The following is a 25,266-nucleotide window of genomic DNA, read 5'->3' on the forward strand; positions in this document are numbered from 1 at the left end:
GTAAAAGAGTTTGAGGTATAGATGGTTATATGTATGAACATACATATCCGAGAGTAAGACAATTGAAGGGGAATAAGGTGATGAAGATGGAGATGTGATAATTAATCTCAATAATTTCTTATTAATCCAATGTTATACAAACATTTATCAAATAGGAAAACATATAAAAAGAAAAAAAATGAATGAAGCGTGGTTGAATTTGAAACAAAAAGAAGCACTTGGCTAGTTGATACAAACAAGGCAAGTGTGGGGCTGATTGCATCATATTTGGTTCTCCTTTGATTGTGTAGGTCTCCAACGTCTCTTTTGCTAATTATATGTCAACATCTTGTTACTTCTTTTCTTCAACAAAGATAACCGTATGAAATCATTTCGGTCCGGACAAGGAAAAAAAAATATATAGCAACACCACAAAGCAACCAACCAAAAACACAAACTAACGCTCAAAAGAATCAAGATTCACTCAAAACTCCATTTGTCTCTCCTGTCTCGATCGTATATAAACTTTAATACTTAAAAAATATATTAAGATTATATTTTACATTTATGAAACTCTAAATTTAATTTTATTGAATAATAATATAAGAATAACAATAAGATCATACAAACGAGAGAGAAAAATCATCTTCTAGAAGTAACGATATCTACTAAATTAATTTCTCCAAAAGATTTGTAACAAATCAATCGTGTAACAAATCAGTAATAAGAAATCAGTAACAAATATTAAATTGAAAAAAAGGATAATAATTGTAACGACTCGCGACCGCTACGAAATGTTGAAACTGTTCTGATACAAAACCACAAGACCTTACAGCATGTTTTGTCCTTATTCGCACACATACCGAAACACTTCCCACTAGGTCACCCATCCTGAAATTGCTCCAAAGTCAGCACGCTTAACTTTGGAGTTCTCTCGGGATAGTCAACCAAAAAAGTAGGTGCACCTTATTGCTATGAGTAGCCCAACTAATTCTTTTATGTTATCTCAAACCATATAGTCCAATTCTTATATAGCCCTTTCAAATGCGTTCGATTCATTCTTGCATCCTTTTGGCTTTAGTCGTACTCGAGGAGCCGCTCCTTGAACGTGTCATCACACCGACGAACACTCTCAACCCTCATCGTAGCTCGGGATATCACAGGCCCACTAGTTTCCGCTTGGTTCATCCTCGAACCACACCGTACTGAGAGAGTACCGTCTCTGATACCATCTGTAATGATCTGCGACCGCTACGAAATATCGAAACTGCCCTCGCACAGCAACACGTGACCTTCCAGCTGTTTTTCCTCAGTCGCACGTATAACGAGACACTTCCCAATAGGTTACCCATCCTGAAATTTCTCCAAAGTCGGCAAGCTTAACTTTAGAATTCTCTCGGGATAGTCAACCGAAAAGGTAGGTGCTCCTTGTTACTATGAGTAGCGCAACCAATTTTTTTATGTTATCTCAGACCATATAGTCTAATTCCTATATAGCTATCGGATCTCTCTCTTTCGGGTGCGTTCGATTCATTCTTGTATCCCTTTGGTCCTAGTAGTACTCGGGAAGCCACTCCTTGAACGTGTCATCACACATACGGACACTCCCAATCCTCATCGTAGCTCAGGATATCACAGGCCCACCATCTTTCGCCTAGTACGTCCTCAAACCACACCGCCAACTCTGATACCATCTGTAACGACCCCCGATCGCTACGAAATATCGAAACTGCCGTCACACAACAACATAGACCTTCCAACGTGTTTTGTCCTTACTCGCATGTATACCGAGACACTTCCTAGTAGGTCACCCATCCTGAAATTGCTCCAAAGTCAGCACGTTTAACTTTGGAGTTCTCTCGGGATAGTCAACCAAAAAAGTAGGTGCACCTTATTACTATGAGTAACCCAACTAATTCTTTTATGTTATCTCAGATCATATAGTCTAATTCCTATATAGCCCTCGGATCTCTCTCATTAGGGTGTGTTCAATCCATTCATATATCTCTTTGACCTTAGTGGTACTCAGATAGCCGCTCCTTGAACGTGTTATAACACCGGCGAATACCCCAAAACCCTCATCGTAGTTCGGGATATCACAATAACAAACATTAATAAAATTGTAAACCATAAATTAAATCAACACGATAGTAAATATAGTATTTTAAAATACAAAGGATAATTTATCAAATATTTAAAATGTACAAGGATAATACATCGATATCTATAATTCTTTAAAAAATAAATGTTAAATTAAAATAATCCATGATAGTAATAAATATATATAATATTTTTAAATACAAAGGGATAATAACGTTAAAACCGTAACACATATGTTCAACGGTTTTTGTTTTAAAATGGCTATGCCATTCTTGGACAAAGAAAACATGCAAATGCATTTCAAGATTTACTAATTATAGAGTCTTGGTTATACGTATAAAATACCCGAAACAAAACTCTAAACACCGTACAGAAATTAAAAATAAAATTAAAATATAATTTCTATAGAACAAAACAAAGAAAAGAGAGAGAAGAAGAACAATGGCGAAGGGAACAAAAGCAGTGGCCTTCTTCGTGGTGATGATGATGATAATGGCGATGGCAATGGTTGGAGTTGAGGGAAGAGTTGGTAATGTTATGGCTGACAATATACGAAGAACTTTGGCCGAGAAGGTTAACCATCTTGACGCGGTGTTTCTGCCCTGTTGCAACGAGGAGATAACAACCTGTTGTTTCATTGGTGGTGGTGGTAGTAGTGCCTCCACTATGACATAATTTGTGTGTGTATATATTCATTCTATAAATAATTTGTATTGTTGGAAGATATATATATGTATGTGCATTCCTAAGAAATAAAGATGTTCCCTTTGTTATATATCGGGAGATTTGCATGGCACAAAATACATATCCTTTTAGTTGTGTTGGATTTATAAAATTACATCGAATTCATAATATCTTACAGTAAAATACAACAACGAAGCCAAATAGTACGAATGCATGATATCCGAAATTATCATAAGTTTGAGGATAACATAATGAAATCATTTCAACCCAAACAAGGAGAAAAACATCTAACGCCACGAAGCAAGCAAGAACACAAACCCACCTTTACCCTCGAAACCCTAATTGCCAAACGCTTTTTTTAATGCGAAATCAAAGAAATGAAAGACGTTTGGATAAAAATGAATACTTAAAAATACTTTCACAAATTCACATTCTTCCGTGTTCTATCATTTTCTCGGATTTACTCGTCACCTTAGCACATTGTTTACATGCTTAAGATCTGTCGCTTTTACAAGTGGAGTAAGGTTCGTCGCTTTTACATTTTGTTCACTTCACAAAAGTAATGGATTTGATCGTATATATACACCTACGATTTTTAACAAAACATATTTTAAAAAAAATAATCATATTCAAAATAATATAAATGAGAAAAATGATACTCTTCCACAAACAAAAATATCAACTAAATTAATTTTCTCCGAACGATTTGTAACAAATCAATCCTCTAATAAATCCATAACAAATATTAAATTGATAAAGGATAATGACGCCAAAACCGCAACCCATCTGCTTTAGGGTTCTTGCTCTAAAATGGCTATATCATTCATTGACGAAGAAAACATGCTATTCATTTCAAGATTTACTAATTATAGAGGTTTGATTACACATACAAATTTACATGACACCAAACTCCAAACACCAAACATAAATTATTTTAATATTTTTAATAATAAATTAAAACAATCAACAACTGTAAAGAATCAAAGATTTTTTTAAATGATTAAGAATAAATACCAATATCCTTAATACTTTAAAGTGTTAAGTTAAATCAATCTATATAATAATAAATCTTCCATTTTTAAATGTTGAAGGATAATAAAAAATAACTAAAAAGATAACTGCAAATCTGCTTCATCATTCTTGCTATTAAAGGACTATATATCTCCTTATCATACATCGAGATTTACTTACTAGTTATAGAGGTTTGGTTACACATATAAATAACATCACACCACACCAAAGTTAAAACATAATATGCACAGTACAAAACAAAGAAAAGAGAGAAGAATAACAATGACGAAGGGAGTTTTGAGAATGACGTTCTTGGTGATGGTGGTGATGATGGTGATAATGGCGATGACAATGGTTAGTGTTGAGGGAAGGGTTGGAAATGTTATGGCTGACAAAATACAAAGAACTTTGGCCGAGAAGGTTAGCCACCCTGATGCATTGTTTCCACCTTGTTGCAACGAGTTGGTCCAAACCTGCTGTACCACCCCTTCACTGACATAATTTGTATGTGTGTGTATCTATATATACACACACACATGCATTATTCTATAAATAATTTGTATTGTTGGAAGGAATATATATATGTACATATGTATACATGTGTGTGTGATTGTATATTCCTCCGAAATAAAGATGTGTTCTCTATGTTATATATATTGGGAGATGTGTATCGTATAAAACAAATATAAATCCCCAATGCTTATTTTTTTGGATTTATAAAATTACATATCGAATTTATAATATAATACAATAACATCCAACGAAAAATAAAATAGTATGAAAGACAAAATATTTGAAATAAATATTATTTAAATATTGATAGAAATTAATTTGTGAGATTAGGGAACGATTATAAGAAAATCAAAGAGTAAAAGAGCTTGAGATATAGATGGTTATGTGTATGAACATACACATCCGAGAGTAAAATACAACAACATCCAGCGAAAAAAGAGTATGAAGGACAAAATATTTGATAAATTTTATATCGATAAAGTATAATAACAAACATTTATAAATTTTTAAACCATAAATTAAATCAACACGATAGTAAATATAGTATTTTAAAATATAAAGAATAATTACCAATATCCTTATATGAGAAAATTAATCAAATATTTTAAAATGTATAAGGATAATACACTGATATATATAACATTTGAAAAAATAAATGTTAGATTAAATCAATCCATGATAGTACTAAATATATATAATATTTTTAAATACAAAGGGATAATGATACCAAAACCGTAACACATATGTTCAACGGTTTTTGTTTTAAAATGGCTATGCCATTCTTGGACAAAGAAAACATGCAAATGCATTTCAAGATTTACTAATTATAGAGTCTGGTTATACGTATAAAATACCCGAGACAAAACTCTAAACACCGTACAGAAATTAAAAATAAAATTAAAATATAATTTCCATAGAACAAAACAAAGAAAAGAGAGAGAAGAAGAACAATGGCGAAGGGAACAAAAGCAGTGGCCTTCTTCGTGGTGATGATGATGATAATGGCGATGGCAATGGTTGGAGTTGAGGGAAGAGTTGGTAATGTTATGGCTGACAATATACGAAGAACTTTGGCCGAGAAGGTTAACCATCTTGACGCGGTATTTCTGCCCTGTTGCAATGAGGAGATAACAACCTGTTGTTTCATTGGTGGTGGTGGTAGTAGTGCCTCCACTATGACATAATTTGTGTGTGTATATATTCCTTCTATAAATAATATGTATTATTGGAAGATATATATGTATGTGCATTCCTAAGAAATAAAGATGTTCCATTTGTTATATATCGGGAGATTTGCATGGCACAAAACACAATCCTTTTAGTTGTGTTGGATTTATAAAATTACATCGAATTCATAATATCTTACAGTAAAATACAACAGCGAAGGCAAATAGTATGGATGCATGATATCCGAAATTACCATAAGTTTGAGGATAACATAATGAAATCATTTCAGCCGAGAAAAACATCGAATGCCACGAAGCAACCAAGAACACAAACCCACCTTTACCCTCGAAACCCTAATCGCCAAACGTCGTTTTTCCCTTCCTTGTTTAACCTCCAAAATCCACCGATCAGCTGCATCGTTCATTACTTTCACTGACTTCCTAAGCCTCTCTTTGAATCCGAGTCTTTCTCCTGCCCTCAGATTGTAACTCGCTAGCACTGCCCGTCTTCCCTGCCGGTAACTCTCCGTACCAATGCCGTACCACTCTCGTCGTCCTTCCCACGACATCGCCATGGCCGTGGACGTGAAAATTATGCGTTTTGGTGTGCATTCGCTATACGATCTTCACGAACATGCATGCGTGAATGCGTAGATATATATACGAGAAACAAGTTGGTCGAGTAGATTTCGGTTGAACAATTATGGAATTACGTCTCATTGGGGTTGGTGGCTAATGTTGCACCAAAAGCTCCAACCTTGTTTATTAATTAGCTTTTAAACTATGATTTAATGGTTATATTTAGTCAGCCTCACGTGGTGCAATCGTTAATGTTGGATTTTTTTTAATTAAAATCTTTAAACTTATTAATTATGATGACTATGCACCCTTGGGCCTTAGTGTTATCCATTATAAATATTATGAGGCTTTAATGGGCCGGGCCCATGTAAGAATAGTTGGGCATATACCTAGAATTTGGATAAGACGCTAATTTTTTTTTTCCGGTGCTCTGATTCTGCTTGGTGCGATGGAAAACGATAAATTTTCCGAGAAAATCTAGAAGGTAGCGCGAAGATTCGGATCGACTTCAACGAAGGAAGATCTCTCTTTATCGTTCTAGAGAAAAGCGACAGCTGATTTATAATTGATTCGGAGTTCACTGAGTCCACATTGATTCGAGTTTTATCCTATGAAAACCTAATTCTCTGGTCTCTGTATCTCGTCTGATTCAACGAATCAGATGTATTGATCTGATTCTTTTTCAGACCGGAATTTTGGTTCCTTTCGAGATTTCTTCAGCAGATTGGTAGGCAAATAATTTCCTAGTTACTCTCTACGTTGATTATTGGAATCAAGGTGTCGGCTTTTTGTGATCCCGACTCGAGAGAAAGCAGTTGAGGGTTTTGAAGAATGGGAAGGCCGTTGTTTTATGATGTCCTGGAAAAGCCTGCGACGAGCTGTATCATAACATTATGTAGTGTTGTATGGTTCGTGATTCAGAAGAAGAGTATTGGATATGCCCAAGTGGGGTTGAGCTATGAAAACGCAGTGGAAGGGCACTACTGGAGGATTATCACTTCGGCATTCTCACATATCAGCGTCTTGCATCTTGTCTTCAACATGAGTGCTTTGTGGAGTCTTGGAGTTGTGGAACAACTCGGACATGCCGGTCTTGGAGCCGGTTATTACCTGCATTACACTCTTGTCCTTATTGTCTTGTCCGGTGTTTTGGTTCTTGGGATCTACCATTTGTTGATCGTGAGATTTAAGGTTGATTATTTTAGGAGAGTTACTGCTGTTGGGTACTCCTGCGTTGTTTTTGGGTGGATGACGATTCTCTCTGTGAAGCAACCCTCTTCAAAGCTGGATCTTTTTGGGTTTCTGTCCCTTCCCATTAGTTTTGCACCCTTTGAATCACTCGTTTTCACGTCGATTATTGTTCCACAAGCCAGTTTCCTGGGACATTTGTCAGGAATCCTTGTCGGGTATGCCATATCTTGGGGTATGATTGGTGGGATGAATAACTACTGGGCTCTTACCATGTTGGGTTGGATAGTAGTGGTGTTTGTTATCAGTTTGAAGAAGTCTGGTGCTTATGATGTCAGATTTCTGGAGATTGAATCGGTTACTGATCCTTCTTTGCCTTCAGTGCGGTTTGTTGGAAATGGCCGAACCTTGCGAATGAGTGCAGTTGCTGTCAGTGGACTGGAGATCGTTTAGTCTAAATTACATGATTGCTGTTGCATCCCGGGAGATATGTACTCGAAGGTCAGACGGTGTATTGTTTCTACTGACGACAGATCTGAAATATCAAGAGAGAGAGACTGATCCCTCAGCTGGGTAAGAGTTTCCAGCCATGGCTCCTTCAGGCTTTGCTTGAACTCTCTGTGGACAGGTTTGATGCATAACGAGGTGTCTCTGCCCATCTGCTTGCAATTGACATATATACAGTCGGGATTTCTCGGTCATTATAAGAAAGATTGGTGAGATAAGAGAATTGCCATGTCTTTCATGTATAGTGAAGGGGTATGGTCTCATGTTAAAGATGCACCATTTCATGAGTAACCTGTTTCTCCATGTCGTATGTTAGATTTGACCATTTTGTTCATAGTTCCACCCACGAATGTACAAACTAAAGCGTCTGTCGCTGAATCTTCTCGTCTGTAAATTTTAATTTTTTTGCAAACTGTCATCTATATCTAGGGTTGTATGCAGAAACACATCACTCCCCCAAAATCCGACAAGACCAACAAAAAGAAAAGGAAAGACTTTCGCAAAGCAGAGCCCTCGTAGCAGAACCAGAGTCCTGTCCTGTCACACCATGTTCGTCGAAACTGAAGCTTTTCGTCTCCCCGTAGTTGCTCAGCCATACAGCAGCAGAGACGAACATTTTCTGAAGTAAAACGAAGATGAAACGGAGTTAACAATCACTTAACCAGCTTCCCCCGTCTGAGTTCGATCTTTCTTGTTTTTATTTCTCGCACAACGAAAACGAACAGGGATGGTATAAAGGGAGGTGCGGCTGAGTTCAATGTGGATGCATTTATCGAAAATAAGCCATTGTCGGGCCTTATATCATATGCGCAGATACCGCCATCCATTGAGGCAGCTGTATCAATCACAGAAAGATTCAATTCAACGCAGCAACACGAGAACAACAAACAGACAGGACAGACTTCCAAAAGACATCAGACCTGAAATGAAACCCATGTTACCTCAATGCTCTACTATTTCAGACACAAGAACAGGAAATCCTTTATGGATCACACACCCTTTAAAAACATGATCTCTTTCTTTCAGAAGAACTACGAAGAGGAAATTCCGACACGGTCGAGAGCGATCTGGCAATTGATTTGTAAACGAAAACGGCTCGAATTCTCTATAAGCACGAAGTTTGATTTTCTTAAAGTAGGTTGCTTTACTCGCAACACCAAAAAAATGCAGCTTCTTCAGACGAGAACCCTGAAGCTTCTTCACCTGATAGAGGCACTTCCTAGTCATTTCTGACATCTACTTCTTCTGTCGATCCAGACATCACTCAAAGCCCTAAAATACATAAAAACATCCTCTTTTTGTCCTTGTTTATCAGAAAATTGGACAGTTTTTTGAAAAAACGGGTGCTTCATTCCATGGCAAAAGATCATACTTTCGTGCAGGCTATCTATCGGTGTTCAAGTCTTCGGTTCTAATATATCTATCTGTTTTTTTCTGTCTTGTTGTTTTGATGTTGATGAAGTTACAGTGAAGTCTCTGAGCTGAATAAAGATTTTTGTGTTTGAAGAATTTTCTTAACCTCTACAAGAGTTAGGGAAAAAAACCTAATCACAGCACAAACACTGGCAACTAAACATAGACACTTTTACAAAACTGTTTTCCAGCTTCTACACATATGTAAGATGGAATTTACAGATGACAGACACATGATACCGATGAAAGTTTGGTAAGCATAAACTCGGCAGCAATACCCAGAGAGCAAATACAGCCAAATTAAGCGTAAAAGATGTCATTCGTTAGCTATATATTATATATATATGCACAAAAGTTGCAGGAAGGCACAGAATAGCACGGATTCATGTCTGTCAGGCAAAGTGAAAAGCGTTGAAAGCTTTCATAGTGTCTACTAGAAAATGCACACTAAAAGCTTCAGGTAGCACCAACGGATTAGAAAAACAACCTACAAGAAAACAGAACAGCAGGAAGACAGCAGCAAATTCTAACACAATAAACAGATACATACGTGCACATAGACAAAACAAAACAGAGATTTTCATCGGATGCAAGCAAGAAAGGACCCAAAGATGCATTTCAATGAATCGCATAAAGCTCATCAACTCAAGCATCAAGCAGAGAGAGCAAGTGACAGAGCTATATTACCTACAGATTGCGAGGGCATTGGCATTTTTCTTCTAGTTTCAACTCCCTTGTCCAGCCGGAGCATCTGATTGTCGTTGCTGTTGCTGCTGTATCTGTAGAAGAAGGTTAGCTGCAAACTGAAGTGTTGATTGGTAACGCTGGTTCTTATCGACCTCCCCATCTGCTGAACCCTGACCGATTCCAGGAAGTGCGGACTGGTGTTGCTGTGCTTGGCCAGGTTGCTCTATGTTTGCCTTATCAGCTGATGATGGCATGGAAACTTGAGGTTGCGAAAAGTTAGCAGTATGTGCCTGATTAGATGTTACACCAGCATAGTTAGTTTGTTGATAAGCCGGATACCCATGCAATCCAGGAGCTTCAACTCCAGGAACAGCTCCATAGTTTTGGTTAGGCACTGAAGCTTCTGGCTGATATTGTTGTGTGGTGGGTTGAGAAACAGCATATTGCGAATTCTGAGGATACATAGCATAATTATTCATAGGCATACTCGGTAGCAAAGCCTGCTGAGGCATGCTTACAGGAGGAGGGCCTTGGAATTGCATGCCACCATGCATCATTCCACCAGAGTAGGTGGGTGTGCTCGAAGCAGGCGGGTAACGCATGGGAGGTGGAGGGGGAAGTTGCCCAGCTGGATTGTACTGATTGCCAAATTGTTGGAACGATTGGTTTGCTGGTTCAGCGACTGTCTGTTGCTCTTGCTTCCAACCCTGCAACGGAGTTCCTGTACTAAACATGCCAATGGATTGAGCATTTGTGGAAACTACAGTCGAAATGCCTGAAATAGGCTGGTGGGTTTCGGGGGCAGCAGGTTGGGAAGTTGCCGGCAGCAAAGTTGCCAGAGTGGCTATGAGCTCTGGTGTTAAAGTAACCCCAGCCTTAGATCCGGATTGATCCCCAGTAGGCTCACCACTAGTAGGGGCAACCAAAGTTTGTGCAGGTGGCTTCAACTCCTCCTGGAGACCTCTGCTGTAAGCCAAAGGCAGGGCTTGATCTTCCCTAGAGGGATATAAACTGTGACTGAGGTCGACAGGTGAATCCCGTGGTTGATCCATATAACGCGGAGGAACGGGTTGGGATTCTTGTCTATAGGTTGCAGTAACAGGAGCTGGTGGTGGAGGCAATTTGAGAACTACACCATAAAGCCTCTCTGGACCTGAAACTTTGAGTACAGTTGTCAAGAAATCTGATGGAGGTACTAGGAATAAAGTGGTTCCATCATCTAACTTGGCAACACCAGCTCGATTCTTCGAACCAAGGTAGCGCAAAAATTCAGTGTAAGAAGCAAAATCGTCTTCGCTGTCCGGTAAGAAGAAAACGATGTCAAACCCAATGGCCTCAGCGTAATGTTTGGCGAGCATATCCAACCCAGTTCTTGCTGAACAATTGATGACCTCAGGGCTAAGCATCATTTAAAAAGCTCAGAATCAGTGATTAACAGCATTATAAATTTTAAACTCGAATCAAAACATAAGAAGATATACACAATAGATATAATTAATTACCCACAACGTATACTCTATCTTTAAGAGATTGACAATTACAGAAGTAATTTTTTTTTCATAAGCCGTTTGCACAATTAATAAAAAGTGGAAGGGCAAAAATCAGGTGCGAAAGGTACTCACAGTTCAGTCTCAATCCCTTTCCCGATAGGTACACAACGAGCTTGACAAACAGGGGTTCCACCCTTAGCAATAATTCCCCTCCAAATGTAGTCAGAATTGGGAAAACCTTGACCTGGTCTTGCAGAAACTGGATCAGACCCATATGACCTGTCCACACCTGTTACACGATGGTCTAATCCCACCGGAGGAAATGTGTCCACTGAGCCGTCTCTCCGGGTCCGTTTTGTTTCTCTATCCAACTGAGCAGGATCATATCCTTCCCAAGAACCAGGGGTTGGCCTCATACCTTGAGCAGGAGATGGGAGTATTCCAGCTCCAGGAGGAGATGGCCTTCTCCATCTAGCCTCCTTACCGACCACATCAATGTATTCTGCACCAGCTTGAGGACGACGCTCCATGCTACCTCGCAAGGGTCTCATAGGCCCAAGAATTCCGCTAGAGCCACGACCATAATCCATTGACGAAGATACAAACGATGGGTCATTGACAAACATCTCTGGCCTTGATCGTTTGACCCCAGAATAAAATCCAGTATCATCTTGCCCAGGAGGAAGGTCACTGTTTGAGTATGTAATTGTGATTCTTGGATCATTAAATAATCTTCCCTGCAGTCCTTCCTTAGCATGACGAGCTTCCTCTGCACTCCTAAATTCCACAAGCGAAAAATGCCTTGAGGGGAAACTTTTAATTCTCTCGATCTCACCAAAAAGTATCATGGCATTGTGGAGCATTTGTTCATCTATCTGAACAGAAGGAGGGTAACCAATCCACAGGACATTACTTGGTTGGCCATCTCCTTTGGCATCTCCAAAAGAATGAGGATACTGTAAAGAGAAAACAGCCAAAAAAAAACTTAGAAACATAGCAAGCACACGGCCTCATAAATCATCACAATTATGAAGCATGAAAGCCATTTAACATTTACATACTAGCAGCAGAAGAAACAAACATATTTTACAGCATTCAGACTAACCGTCTGTTTAGCGTTCAAGCTGCCATCCCTGCTATCATAAGAGCCAGACCATTGTTCCTAAACAACAAAGGAAAAGTATTTTCAGAACTCAAAGCTGATTCAAGTATGGTAATAATTTGGAGATCGGAAAAGAAAAAATGCTGCAGAAAAAAAAAGGGACAAAAACCCATTAGCATTCACTGATAAATGAGTTGGTTGCGATAAATATATTACAAGTGTGCTTACTCTACGTGGCGCTTGTGAACGGAGGAAATCAACTCGTAAATAGCTACCGCCTATTCGTTTGCCATTCATGCTCTTTGCGGCCTCCACTGCATCTTCCAACTCAAAGAAATCGATGAAAGCCGTCCTTCGCTCCCTAAGAAATCTAAAATCCTCGATCTTCCCAAATTTCATGAACTCCATCTCCAGGTCATCTTTGGAGACAGCCGGGTTGATTCCACCCACCCAAAGACTCTTACAAGGTTTTGCCTGCCCAAAAAAGAAAAAAAAAATGCTTCATAAGGCGACCATAGTCACCATACTCTATGTTCATATACCTATCATACTTGGACTAAACCAAACTTCAACTAATCATTCCACAAACGGGCAAAACCCTGAGGTTGTTTGCCACGCAATCTTGTGTTTGACAATTGCAGCTCGTCCCAAACCCAAAGAGTTACCAAACGAAAAGGACCCTTTTGACAATAAGTGAAGTAATCAACTCCTTCTGTCGTGTAAGAACACAAGAACAAACACAGATGAAGGTGGGTCTTTCCCATTGGTCAAAAAGGAATAATCTTGCAGCATACAGTTGCTACAGATCTTCTTCTTCCATCTACGGCGTCTGATGCTGCTGGAAGGACTGAACAAAAGCACCCAAGAAGATGCAGCACTTGCCAAAAAATTATGAGACTTCTTTTGGCAATGATCCAAGCCGAAACAAAACCTCAATCCTCAGAAGCGGCTGAAAAAATCATGGAAAGTGATCCATATCCAGAGACAGTTTCAGCAGATGGACAATCAAACTACTATTCTTGGTCGGCCTGAGATTTGATAAACTAGCTTGCGAGCTTTTGTTCAGGCACTGATTGGTTGCGCATTCAACTCGCCAGGACAAACTGCGTGTTAGATTCGTTCTCGTAACAATTTCACGAACAAACGCTGAATCTGGAAGGAATGACCCAAGCGAAACACAATCCCCTGAGTATGAGCTGAATGCTTACCCCGTCCGATCGAAACCCAATTGGGTAAAAGCTCGAAAATTGGAGCGCGCATACTTTGGGAATCGACTGCATTCGGGATTCGACGTTTACGCTGAAAAGCTGTGAGTTTGCAGCTCATTCGTAATGCGCTTTTTGACATTGATTTTCCGCAGAAACACTGCCAGCCAGGAATGCAGAAAGGAATCGTTCTGAGCGTGTGTTCGATTATGGTGATGATGATGGCAGATTTGCGTTGCGGGATTTTTTTTTTCTAAGTTCGGATAAGATTTCTGTCGACGGGATTCCATCAGCGATGACAGAAAAATCTAGGGTTTGAATTCGATTGGGACTGAGACGAGCAAAAGCAATCACGCAAATAAGTTCAAACACGCATAAAATTAAGATCTGTGAAGCAGGACAAGGATTCCGCAAGATCAAAGCCAACGTCATCAATGAACAACAATGGAAACCTAACGAAAAACAGAGATGAGAACAAACCGGTCGCGCGTATTCGATCTTAATCTGGCTGCCGTTCAAGTTTGTCCCCTGAAGAGTCTCCTTCGCCGCCACCGCATCCTCCACGCGCCTGAAGTAGATGAAAGCGAAGCTTCGAGAAGAATACGCCGTGATCCTGTCGAGGTCTCCGAATCTCCCGAACAACTCGGCAAGATCGGATTCCGTTGTATCTGTCGATAAGCTACCGACCCACAGATTGTTCGATGTGAACGTCGAATCGACCTGTTCACGCGCTCTGATGGTCTTCATCACTGGAGCCATCGTCAAACTTCTGGATCCACCGACTGCCAGCCAATCCTAGGGTTCGAAAATTGGATTCTCCCAAGAAAGATTACCTGAGATTGCGAGATCGAGAGAAGATTTGGGGCGATTGAACTAGAGATCGCTTCGGAGACGAAGATCCAGAGAAATATATGTGCGACTAAAATCCTATCTACAGAGAGGAAAACCCTAGACCAGAGAGAAAAGCAAAAGTCCCAATCGCAGCGGCGGTGATAAATAGAGCGATAGCAATGCCTTTTATTGTTAATTATGCTTTTTACCCTATACTATTTTATTTATGAATTATTTAATTGTTATTATTACCTTTAATTTTCTTTTCCCTTCTCTTTCTCGTGGTTAAATTTTTTTATATATAAAAACAAAGTGAACCAAATAAAAAAATACATAAAATAATTCAATCCTTACATAACACAGTGCAAGGATTAAAAAACTAATTCAAAGAAATAAAAAATTTCTAAAGACTGTCACTTTTCTTACTCAAATCATCAAATTCAGTAGTAAATTAGGATATGACCAAAATTTGTCGAATTAGGACATAAGTGAAATCAGACATATTTCCATCTCTTTTTTTTCAATTATAAACTTGAAAATTCAAAAGTGAAGACAAAAGTCACTACCAAGAAAAATCAAGAATCTCTCACTATAATCACATCACAACATTCTTATATTCACTTATGTCTCTATAATTCTTCAGTAATTGCGGATTACCATCTCTCACATTTCACTAATCATTGCAATTATCCATAATTAATCACATTCACTTATTATTGGAATAAACATGGGATTCAAAAAGCAAGAAAACATTATAAAGCAAAAATGCTTTTTTTCTTTTTTGAAGGCTGGGGACATGTAATGTTCCTATACAACGAGGGGGTCCAATCCACAGTTTCAGAAATGATCTCTGGCTCTATGGATGATTCTCAAAGCCTCGGCTTCATCCGCAGTGTCCGGAATACGCAATGAGCTCCTGATTTCTTTGCTATGGCTCCTCAGGAACGGATTGCACGCCTTCTCCACCTTCACACTCGTCGGAATCTTTAAGAAAACCCATCATGGAATTGAAGAGAGACAAAAGAAAAATTAATTTTGATTCAAGTATCTCTTTTCTTTTTCTGGATATCATATCAACTAAAATTAATCAGGGTTATATATATATATATGTGTGTGTGTGTGTGTGTGTTACCGAAGGGAGGCCCTGGCTGCGAAGATGGGCGACTTGGGTGGCATAGGATTGAAGAATGTCATTCTTCGGCTCTACAGACAGTGCGAACTTCAAATTGCTCTGTCGTCAAGAATTCGATCGTATAATTATTCGATGATCCGCTTTAAAATCCGACATTGCATGAGGAAAAAAGCATATACCACTGTGTTTTCGTGACCGCAGTATATCCTCGTATCATCCGGCAAAGACGTTACCTTACAGAGCGACGAAAGCATCTGGAAAACTCAGCAAATGAAAACTATGGTCACGTTGTGAAACTATTGATGAAAGGGAGGAACTGAGTATTATTGACCAATAGTTCTAAACAATTGTTTTACCTGCTCAGGGGTACCTTCGGAAAGCTTACCACAGGATAAGCTGTATATAAGATCTCCTGTGAATATCGAAGATGACCCGGGAAAGTAGAAGCTAATATGGCCTGGTCACAATGCAAAGTAAAAAAAAATATCGGAAAAGTTCAGCAAAGGGAAGGCTGGAAATGGATGCGACCATACGCTTCTATGAATCAACAATATTTGGTTCGTGAGGTAATCATCCACCGTTTGGAAACATGATAAATCACTACCCCGATATCATACCCTATAACTTTGCATATAATCATCATCCAAACGGGCAGGGCACAAACCTTGTGTATGGCCAGGAGTTTCAATCACTCGAACTTCATGTCCCGCAAACATCCACTGGTCGCCATCGCTAAGGGCAATGTCAATCCCAGGAATCCGATCCTTATCCACTACCGACCCAATCACCTGTAGCAGCATTATTAATACACAAAAGCGCTGAGAATATATCACAGAAACAACAACGAAAATAAGCACAAGAAGAAAAAAGATTTAACTCTGCAGATTAGTATTGGAGGCCAGCAAGCAGAACTATGCAGAATTGTATAACCCAACCCACTAGACTAAATGATATGTATTACACAGCTATTAGTGCTAAATAATTCTACAAGGGAAATAAATATACGGGAAGAGAAGCAATTCGTAAAGAATCAAAAGTCAGGAGCATGCCAGCAGATAAAGATTAGAAGAGCTAACTTTCGATTGATTCTCTCCCGGGATTTTGCTAAATTGAAACCTAGAAAATAAGAAATACATAGTTTAGAAATGAACAGAATCCCCATACCTTTGCTCCATACCTTGCTTTCAATTCTGTATTCCCCCCGGTGTTATCGTCATGGTGATGAGTATTCAATATGTAAGTCAAATTTCGGTTTTTCCTGCTCAATGCCTCGATAACAGGTGCACCTTCAGAAGGATCAACAACTCCGACTGTACCAGTATCTTCATCATGCAAAAGATAAGCATAGTTGTCTCTTCCGCAAGGCACCTGAAACCGTGTCCATGAATAACAAAAACAAGAAAGATCGCTTGTCAAATTCTTGGGCACATGAAAACCCACAATAACAAGACTTTTTTTTTTATAGCTATGCCCAACTACACCTTAAGCATGACGAATGAACTGCTCGAGGAAAAAAAAAGGCAAACTAAAACAGCATGACCATACAAGAATCTCCAGAAAACAATAACCAAGAGAAAATCTGAAAAGAGAGGCAGCTTACTATTTCGATTTTTAATGAGGTCAAGCTAGAGATGCTGCAAAAATGTCCAACTTTAAGGGTTCGTCTGGCTCCACGTAAGGTTTTCAATGGCATGGACAGCAGCCACATTACTCCATACAAAAGACTTTTTCTGATGCAGAATTGTCTCGAGCTCGGCCACACGCAGAATTGACCCCCAATCTGTTTCCATGGATTAATCGATTAGCTACAGTCTGAAAACTACGACAATATCAGATAAAACTTTGCAACAAATAACAGCAAGGGACGAGGAGAAGGAAGAAGGTGAAGATCAAAAAGGTCCTAAAAAGCAGGATAACCAAAATGGCAAGGAAAAAACAGAATTCACCACTCATCATACTTGTCTTGGAAGCATTAGCTCCGACACTAACTCGTGAAAGCCCATTGCCTAGATAACCTCAAGTCAGTTCAACTATAACCAGTAATTCATCGTCTTTCTCTTTGTCTCTCAACCATGTTTGTAACAATTGTCTCATCAAACAAACAAACATCAAAAACAAGGCTACACCTAATGAGGGAAGAGAATCATATGTCGCAAAAACGAGGATCGGTGAATGAACAAAACCCTAAAGTAAAATTCCCCCGTCAGAAGAGGGAAAATATAAAAAAAACTTAAGAGATCATCTGAAGGATACACAAACACACCACTCAAAAAGCAATAAACCCAAAAATCGAGCCAGAGATCACAGAAACACGAACAAGCAAACGACGGTAGTAGATCAGATCGGGCACTCTCAAAATTCAACGAAACAAGAAGCCGGGAGGATCACATAAAAGGTAGGGAGAGAGAGTACCCTAGAACAAGAAGGAATCGACGGCATGGAAGATGAAGCTTTGGAGATCATCTGCATAAACCCACTCTCTCTCTCTCTCTCTCTCTCTCTCTCTCACTGAGTGTTGTTCAGCGAGAACGAGAGAGATGGCTTGCTTCAAGGCTTAGCGCGTTCTGATGACGAGCCTGCGACTTCGGCAAGAGAGAGAGAGAATCTTCTTCCCTTCCGTATTTATTCCGTTCGGCCAATTTGGTTTTACCTTTCTTTGGATTTTGATTTATAGATTATTACTCTCATTGATAAACTTGTGATTGCTCTACTTAATCAAGTCACAAAAGAAGACTAAAACACTTTTAAATTGTGATTATGATGTTTAAAAAAATTACTAAATCGGAGAATTAAATGTGAAAAAAAGAAACCATCAGATTCTTCGACGCTCAAAAATCTTCTAAAACAGAGAAAAAAATCATAATAATATAGATTTCCTGATTAGAAAGATTATCTAATATTATTGTGACGATATAATCTAAAAGGGAAACATTTAAGAATTATAAAAATACTGATTATAAATATATATATATATATATTTATTTATAATCAATAGATAATGATTATAAATAAATGGCATTTAAAAAAATACTGATTATTGTTTGGTCAACATAAATATAAATATAAATATATATGAATATAGGGGTGGGTGTTTCAAGATCCGCATGGAACCAAACCAAAAAATCAAAAAATGTGGTACCAATTTTAAACGTCTAAAATTTCTCAACTTATATTTTTTAAAAATCAAAATTTTCAAAACCGAATTAAATTTTAAAAAAATCTACAAACTAAAATTTTTAAAAAATATATAAAATTTTCTTAATAAAAACTAATACCAAACCGAATATAAATTATGAAATAACATACATATTTTTATAGATTCGAACAATTTTCAAACCGAATTTGAACTAAATATTGAAACACCCACAACTATATATATATATATAGGTATGTATGCATTGGCATTAGGAGTGTAAAATGGGTTCGGGTCCGCGGGCTGGCTCGCGAACCGGCCCATATTTCTCCGAGTTGGAATGAGAATAATTGAGTCCAGAAAAAAAGGGTCAAACGAGCCGATCCATCACGGACCGGGCTCGCGGGCTAAATTTTTTTTTCTTTTAATTTTTTATATATTTTAAATATTTTATATACAAATTATATTTTTATTACATATTTAATTTATTTTGTTTAAAAATTAAAATATTTTTTATTATATTTTAAATATTTTTAAATATTTTAAATATTGTTTAAATATTAAAATTATTTTAAAATATTTTTTAGTATTTAAATTTTATTTTTCAAATTATTGGGCCCGCGGACCGACTCGTTTGACTCGCGGGTTAGGCGATTTTGATTGAATTGGTCTATTTTTGGCTCGTTAAAAAACAGACTGTGATGGACTGGACTAAAATTTTCTCGAATCGAGACAAGTCAGGCTGGGCTGGACCGGCCATCCCGTTTTACATCCCTAATTAGCATTGGCATTGGCATTGGCCCACACTGCTCCGTGCGAGTAATATGAACATAAACAAGGTGTCTCTCGTCAAGCGCTTCCACCATTTTCCGTGTACTCTTCGTGTGTCGGCTTTTTATTACAACACCAACCCATCCAACTTACAGAAATGACGAATATGACTTTTCTTAAAAGAAATTCTGAATATAAATAAAACATGATCCAAAAAATAACCATAATCGAAAGAATGGACGGAGATATGCTTAACAATATTCAAAGGTCTTCAAACAGAACATAAATATGGCATAAAAAAATACAGAACTAAAACCCAATTTATCCCCAAGTCACAATTTTTGAAAGAAAAAAAATCCATGGACTTTTTTTTTATTGGGTCGCTCTCATATCTGCAAAGCCACAATGGTCGATCTGTAAATAATGACAATCACGATTTTGTTTGCAGTATTTATTTCCCCAATCTCAATAACCATCTTCCTGATAATGGCCATTATATCAAAATCTAGCATCCAAATTGGAAGAGAAAAATTCTCGAACCAGTGACAAACCTTGCTTTAAATTAAACAAGTCTTTCCATTTCGCAACCAAAACTAAATTTGAATGTTTCAAGAGGCAAACAAAATATCCTAAGGCAATACAAAGTCTCGTCAATAAGTTTGAGAAATTCAACATACATAATAATCAAACCTCATCACGGAGTTTCTCCATCTGCCGATGTTTGATCTCACAGGTCTTGTACACTCAAACCTGCAAAACCCATCACAGAGCTCCAAAATCTCAGTTTTTGGAATTATAGCATACCCTTTTCATAGCAACCATCGATTCTTTAACGTGTGTTAGCATGCATTAAGGTGCTTAGGCATTTGCAAATATCACAGATATGGCCTGTGTTTACATGATTTACAATACCATACAGCCACCGATCCATTTGCTTCAAGAACAATTTAAACGTTCGCAAATCCACGGCGACCCAGATATCAGAACTAACAAAAACTAACACCCAATAAAGAGATTTTGATGGAGACTGGAAAGAATGGAGATAAAAGTTAACCTGGAGGAAGAGATTGCTTCAACTTGTCGGCTTTCTCTTGGTCAAACACGCATAGAGTGTAGAGGTACTTGGAGCAACGGACCTTGAACTTGACCACTTCTTTGCTCCTCTTGATCTTCACAGACCTTGCATCCTTCCTCCTGGCGGTGAGGAGGAAATCCTTAATCTCGTTTATTTGCTTAGGCTGCATATTACAAACACACGCACACATTAAACAAATTTTCATCCCTTCAGTACCACAATCGTAGGAAGTGAAGCATTTGAAGTTCCCTGGTGCGTAAAAATGGGTCAAACAATCTAAAAGTTGCAGTTCCTCCTGGAAATATGAGAGAACTTTCTTCGACGATACAACGTTTTCTCCGATACAATTCATTGAAAAACTAAGCGAAACCACAATAATCAAATCGAAAGCATATATAATCTACAAGCAGGAAAAACAGGATTTGCACGATACTACACAGTGAGGTTACCAAAAACCTAGACGTAGATGATAAAAAAGGACTAGAAATAAAATGCATCAACGTTACGAGCACAATCGATTTCAGCAACAGAATCACACAGACGAGAAACAAGAAACAGTACCATTTTCGAACCCGAAGCTCTCTGGATCTTCTCCTCCCTCAATCGCCGTCGGAAGAGAGAGGACTGGTAACAACAACGGTATTTATATGAAGGGCTCCAAAATCATGAAAACAACCCTAGAAGCTGGGCTTCGTCATTACCTGGGCCCAAATACATCTTATCAAAGACTTTGATAGGCCCATTTATGGTATTTTACAAAAGGCCCGGTTTATTTTGTTTGAATTTTGATTCTGGTTTGGTCCGGCTTGACATTTACATCTTTTAAATATCGTCTAGGAAAACATTAACCAAAAAATTTGAATTCCAATTGAAATTGAAATCAGTTTGATCCGGTTTAATTTTTTATTTCGGTTATTACCGGATTCCACCAGACTCTTGTTTTCCCATTGGTTAAGTTGATTTTCTGCCTGTTGGTTTTCTGAGAATAACATTTAACCAAAAAAAAAATATGAAATAACATCTACTTTTTTTTTTACAAACCAAAAAAAATATGAAATACAAGATGGGACAAAAAAAAAAGATGGCAATTCGGGCTCGGGTATAAATAATAAAATTAAAATTAAAAAAAAAAAATTAAACAGGACAGGGACATGTGTGAGAAGGCAATTTATTAATGTACATCAAAGGTTAAAGGTCTCTTGCTAATGTTTCCAACCCTTGGAGTGACCATCATCCATGTAAGGCTCAAGAAATCCTATGAACTGCAAGAAACAAAGTTAAAGCCGCCCTTTAATTAAAAAAAAAACAAATATATATATATATACGAAAAATACAAAATTCCGAGTTCCGTAAGCAATACATTGGTTCCATCTCGAGACCAGCGTGCTCCATAACCCTCGGCCACTCTAATCTCAAACACTTGACCGTGTGGTTGGACTACATGTATGTTCATCCAACAACAATCCACAACCAATCGACTTAGAATGTCTGCAGCTTGCCTGTTCTTGTCCGAATCTGCAATTTTGAATCTCGTCATTGTTTATATGACAAGATAAAGGACATGATGTGCGCAAGAAAATGTATCGGCGTGGAAATTCTCACCGCTTCCATGTAAAATGCCCCAAAATCTGTCACTACTACGATCAACATGCTTGGCCAATGCCCTTGCCCCGTGACTCAACTTGCAACCTTTTACCTCCACCAAGGAGAACAATTCATCTTAATTGTAAATCAATTGTCAAATAAAGTTTATTGCTTGCTTTGAAGGAGATGAGGATATACCTTTGGTTTGTACAGAAGCATGAATGAAGAGAATAAACTCGATCTTGGAGGAGGTAAGGCGTGAAGAATGGATCCTGGAGTGTGGGAAAGCCCTAGAAACCTTTGCACGCCAATGTAACTAAGACTCTTTACCGAAAGAAGTTAACCGACCAGTTAAAATAGGTTTCAACGGCTTCGAAATCGCCAGTAATGACAGGACAAGATAAAACTCACGGAGAGGATTTTCGCCAAAATGATGCATGGCTGAGCAGCTGCTTTACAAACATGGATCGCAACAACAGAATTGCTCTTCTCTTGATCAACTTTATAGAACTTCCCAAATATTTCCATACCTAAAATGTGAAAATTTTGAAACAATCTTAGACAAAAGCTGCAAAGACAGAACATTGCAAGAGTAAAAAAACTAATAAAGAGACAAAAGAGGGTGTGATCATAGGAGTCTGTAAGTATTGGCTAGTCCTAAACCCCTGTTCACGAGAGAAACTGAACTAAATGGTGCCACGAAAGAACTCCATAATGTGAGGTTCCATAAGCCTAAATACGATCTAAAGGTTATGCATCCACTTTCCAGCATCCCACGCTATGAAAAAAAAAAATCATCAGGATTGAAGCCATACCTTCTTCAGCTGTTGTAAATCCTGGAAACACTTTTGCAGGATTCTCAGCTTTCAACATCTCATAAAACGAGGAATAATGGTGGACTTTCTGCAAAAAAAAAATGAGCGGATATCGTGAGATATCTATTGGGGGTTAAGGAAGATACACAAAAACACGAAAGCACAAGAAAATTGATGTTACACAACGTCTCACCAGAACTTCAAACAGGAGACATTTATTTAACATAACCAAAGAACCCGGACGAAGTCTGAAGAATTGAAACAACAGTTGTGAACAGAAACCCAAGTTTTAAGCTCAACTTGAATCCATGAGCATAAGAAAATGCATAATCGATTTACCCTCACAATTTTTAACTTAGCTTACCTATCATAGTCAGCTACAAAGCAAGTCCCTTCAACGGTTTTCAGGCCATCTAAAATATCCAATCAAATCAAGAACCCGATAAGCTTCGGATCAGAAATCTGGTTGCAAAGCACATAACTTTTGCCGGTTCCATCAACGAGGATTGAAACAGATGCAATTTAATTGAAAGAGAAAGAACTTTGGCCAGGTTATCATCAACAAGAGATGAAAAAAGAAAACGATAAATTTGAAGAATCCAATCAGGAAAGGACCTTTCATGAGCGAGAAAAAGGGCTCTTGAACGGGAAGCTCGAATTCTATGTCCTTCATAACCTGATAGAATATCACATACAGTCCATGAATTCAACGGGACAGAACAACCAAACGAACACCAAAAACTTCTCGAACAAAAACTAAGCATTGTATCGATTCCGACAAGCGTTCATCCAGTCACTGGAATCCAATGATGTTTCCAGGACAGAGATTCTTTGAAATCAAACCTGAATCTGAAGCCCAACCGAATAAGAAAGATGTTCGAGAAAATCAAAACCGTGACTCACATTCACCAGCTCGGAGCCTTTTTCGAAGATCAGCTTTCCAAACTCTTCCTCCTTCTCCTTCAACCAGCTTTCTTCCTTCATCAACGCGATCTTCTCATAGGATCCGCGGAAGGAACCAGACGTGATGGACCTGAGCAGACCAAAAGCGAGACGCTTGTACAAAGGATACTCAGGAACCCCTGCAACTACAGAATCTGCGGACAAATCGAACCAAAACACCCAGCGAAACAAACGGGCAGAGAATTCGTATGGGAAAACGCGAATCGATCGGTCACCTGAGTCGGCAAGAGGGAAGGGAAGAACATGATCGTCGGCGAGAAGGGCGGAACAGAAATCGCCGGAAAGCCCTAAATCGAATTCGGCTGCAGAATCGAGCGTGAATTTCACCATCTCCTCCAAACAATTTCTCAGTTTCTCCATTTTCGGCGCCGACTAGTCACCAAAAGCTCTTTGACGGCTATGGCTTCGCACGTTCTGGTCGATCCATGGTTTCGACCATCGGTCGAATCTTATTTTATGAAATGTGAATAATAGAATATGATATTCCATAGACAGACTTGAATAAATTAATGGTTATTATATTAAATAAATTATATGATTATTACTTTGCTTATAGGGCAATTGAAGAGGTTGACGATTGTGTTCTACATTTGTTGACTGCTTTAATTGTAAAGTGATCCGAGGACACGAGAATTTAGGATTTAATTACTACCGAATTATTTATTAATTTTAAAGATAATAGATATTAATTTAGGAGTACTGTTTTGGTTGTTTCCAATGGAATCTTTTAACAGAAAAACTATAAGATATTGAAGCATAATATAGACAAAATTGAAATACTCTCATAAAATATTTGGATATTGATATATGGAGTGAAGAATAATTTAAATACTAATTACATTTATATCTTAATTTTATACAACAAATATAGTTAGCACTAGTCAAGAGTTATTGGTAATCATTAACATTACGATATCTACATGTCAATTTCGAGTAGTATATGATATATCTATGAAATGTGAATGGGTTTCCATGCTGATTTGTACTGACAAAGATTATTTGTATTCAATATATACTTTTAGAAGAGATATATATACATATAGTTTTTTTATATCGGTGGGAACCCGTCATACGGTCCTTCGGACTGGATTCCGAACCGTCTCATCCTCCCCCAAGATCGAACGGTCGGTATGTCGACAGTAAACCCCCGGCCTCGCACAATAACCGGCAAACCACGCAGAACAAATAAACCAGTCGAAGCTGACCGGTTCAACGGGGAAGTTCAGCATCCGCTGGTTTCGAACCCTCGACCTCTGTCACCAACCAATAGAAATGGGGTTTCCCCTATATATACATATATATTGGACTAGCCGTTTCGTCACAGGCAATACAAAGTCT

At 38.3% G+C, this 25,266-nt stretch overlaps 5 protein-coding genes across 17 annotated transcripts; 1 reads left to right on the plus strand and 4 right to left on the minus strand.

Annotated features, from left to right (window-relative positions):
- Positions 1–6,459: 6,459 nt before the first annotated feature.
- Positions 6,460–8,139, plus strand: LOC104803815 (RHOMBOID-like protein 13). Its single transcript, XM_010527886.1, has one exon. The coding sequence runs from the start codon at positions 6,864–6,866 to the stop codon at positions 7,671–7,673; it is 810 nt and encodes a 269-aa protein (XP_010526188.1). The 5' UTR covers positions 6,460–6,863; the 3' UTR covers positions 7,674–8,139.
- On the minus strand, positions 8,045–14,607 carry LOC104803786 (flowering time control protein FPA-like). 5 transcript variants are annotated; one of them, XM_010527849.1, is made up of 6 exons: positions 14,105–14,607; positions 12,648–12,893; positions 12,423–12,479; positions 11,450–12,273; positions 9,828–11,225; positions 8,045–8,346 (listed from the first exon to the last, which is right to left on the minus strand). In XM_010527849.1, exons 1-5 carry the CDS (start codon positions 14,381–14,383, stop codon positions 9,866–9,868), a joined length of 2,766 nt encoding a protein of 921 aa, XP_010526151.1. In that variant the 5' UTR covers positions 14,384–14,607; the 3' UTR covers positions 8,045–8,346; positions 9,828–9,865. The 5 variants fall into 5 exon arrangements, with proteins under 5 accessions (XP_010526151.1, XP_010526159.1, XP_010526176.1 ...); XM_010527857.1 differs by having other exon boundaries at positions 8,045–8,562; XM_010527874.2 differs by lacking the exon at positions 8,045–8,346 and adding an exon at positions 8,573–8,999.
- Positions 14,608–15,148: 541 nt separating this feature from the next.
- On the minus strand, positions 15,149–18,214 carry LOC104803823 (hydroxyacylglutathione hydrolase 1, mitochondrial-like). Its single transcript, XM_010527898.2, has 8 exons — positions 18,000–18,214; positions 17,188–17,367; positions 16,752–16,955; positions 16,252–16,375; positions 15,944–16,044; positions 15,767–15,841; positions 15,588–15,686; positions 15,149–15,439 (listed from the first exon to the last, which is right to left on the minus strand). The coding sequence occupies exons 1-8, from the start codon at positions 18,054–18,056 to the stop codon at positions 15,293–15,295; spliced, it is 987 nt and encodes a 328-aa protein (XP_010526200.1). The 5' UTR covers positions 18,057–18,214; the 3' UTR covers positions 15,149–15,292.
- A 1,652-nt stretch (positions 18,215–19,866) lies between these two features.
- LOC104803831 (60S ribosomal protein L38-like) lies at positions 19,867–21,212 on the minus strand. 2 transcript variants are annotated; one of them, XM_019200785.1, is made up of 4 exons: positions 21,128–21,212; positions 20,546–20,729; positions 20,182–20,241; positions 19,867–19,883 (listed from the first exon to the last, which is right to left on the minus strand). In XM_019200785.1, exons 1-3 carry the CDS (start codon positions 21,128–21,130, stop codon positions 20,219–20,221), a joined length of 210 nt encoding a protein of 69 aa, XP_019056330.1. In that variant the 5' UTR covers positions 21,131–21,212; the 3' UTR covers positions 19,867–19,883; positions 20,182–20,218. The 2 variants fall into 2 exon arrangements, with proteins under 2 accessions (XP_019056330.1, XP_019056328.1); XM_019200783.1 differs by lacking the exon at positions 19,867–19,883 and having other exon boundaries at positions 20,023–20,241.
- A 456-nt stretch (positions 21,213–21,668) lies between these two features.
- On the minus strand, positions 21,669–24,377 carry LOC104803837. 8 transcript variants are annotated; one of them, XM_019200747.1, is made up of 11 exons: positions 24,144–24,377; positions 23,869–24,047; positions 23,581–23,641; positions 23,330–23,378; positions 23,159–23,213; positions 22,966–23,053; positions 22,562–22,680; positions 22,349–22,474; positions 22,169–22,262; positions 21,927–22,081; positions 21,669–21,828 (listed from the first exon to the last, which is right to left on the minus strand). In XM_019200747.1, the coding sequence occupies exons 1-11, from the start codon at positions 24,286–24,288 to the stop codon at positions 21,769–21,771; spliced, it is 1,131 nt and encodes a 376-aa protein (XP_019056292.1). In that variant the 5' UTR covers positions 24,289–24,377; the 3' UTR covers positions 21,669–21,768. The 8 variants fall into 8 exon arrangements, 7 of the variants coding, with proteins under 7 accessions (XP_019056292.1, XP_010526248.1, XP_010526240.1 ...); XM_010527946.1 differs by having other exon boundaries at positions 23,869–24,053; XM_010527938.1 differs by having other exon boundaries at positions 23,869–24,062.
- Positions 24,378–25,266: the final 889 nt, after the last annotated feature.

This window comes from Tarenaya hassleriana, unplaced genomic scaffold, assembly GCF_000463585.1.
Source record: "Tarenaya hassleriana unplaced genomic scaffold, ASM46358v1 Cleome10, whole genome shotgun sequence".
In the NCBI taxonomy this organism is placed as follows: domain Eukaryota; kingdom Viridiplantae; phylum Streptophyta; class Magnoliopsida; order Brassicales; family Cleomaceae; genus Tarenaya; species Tarenaya hassleriana.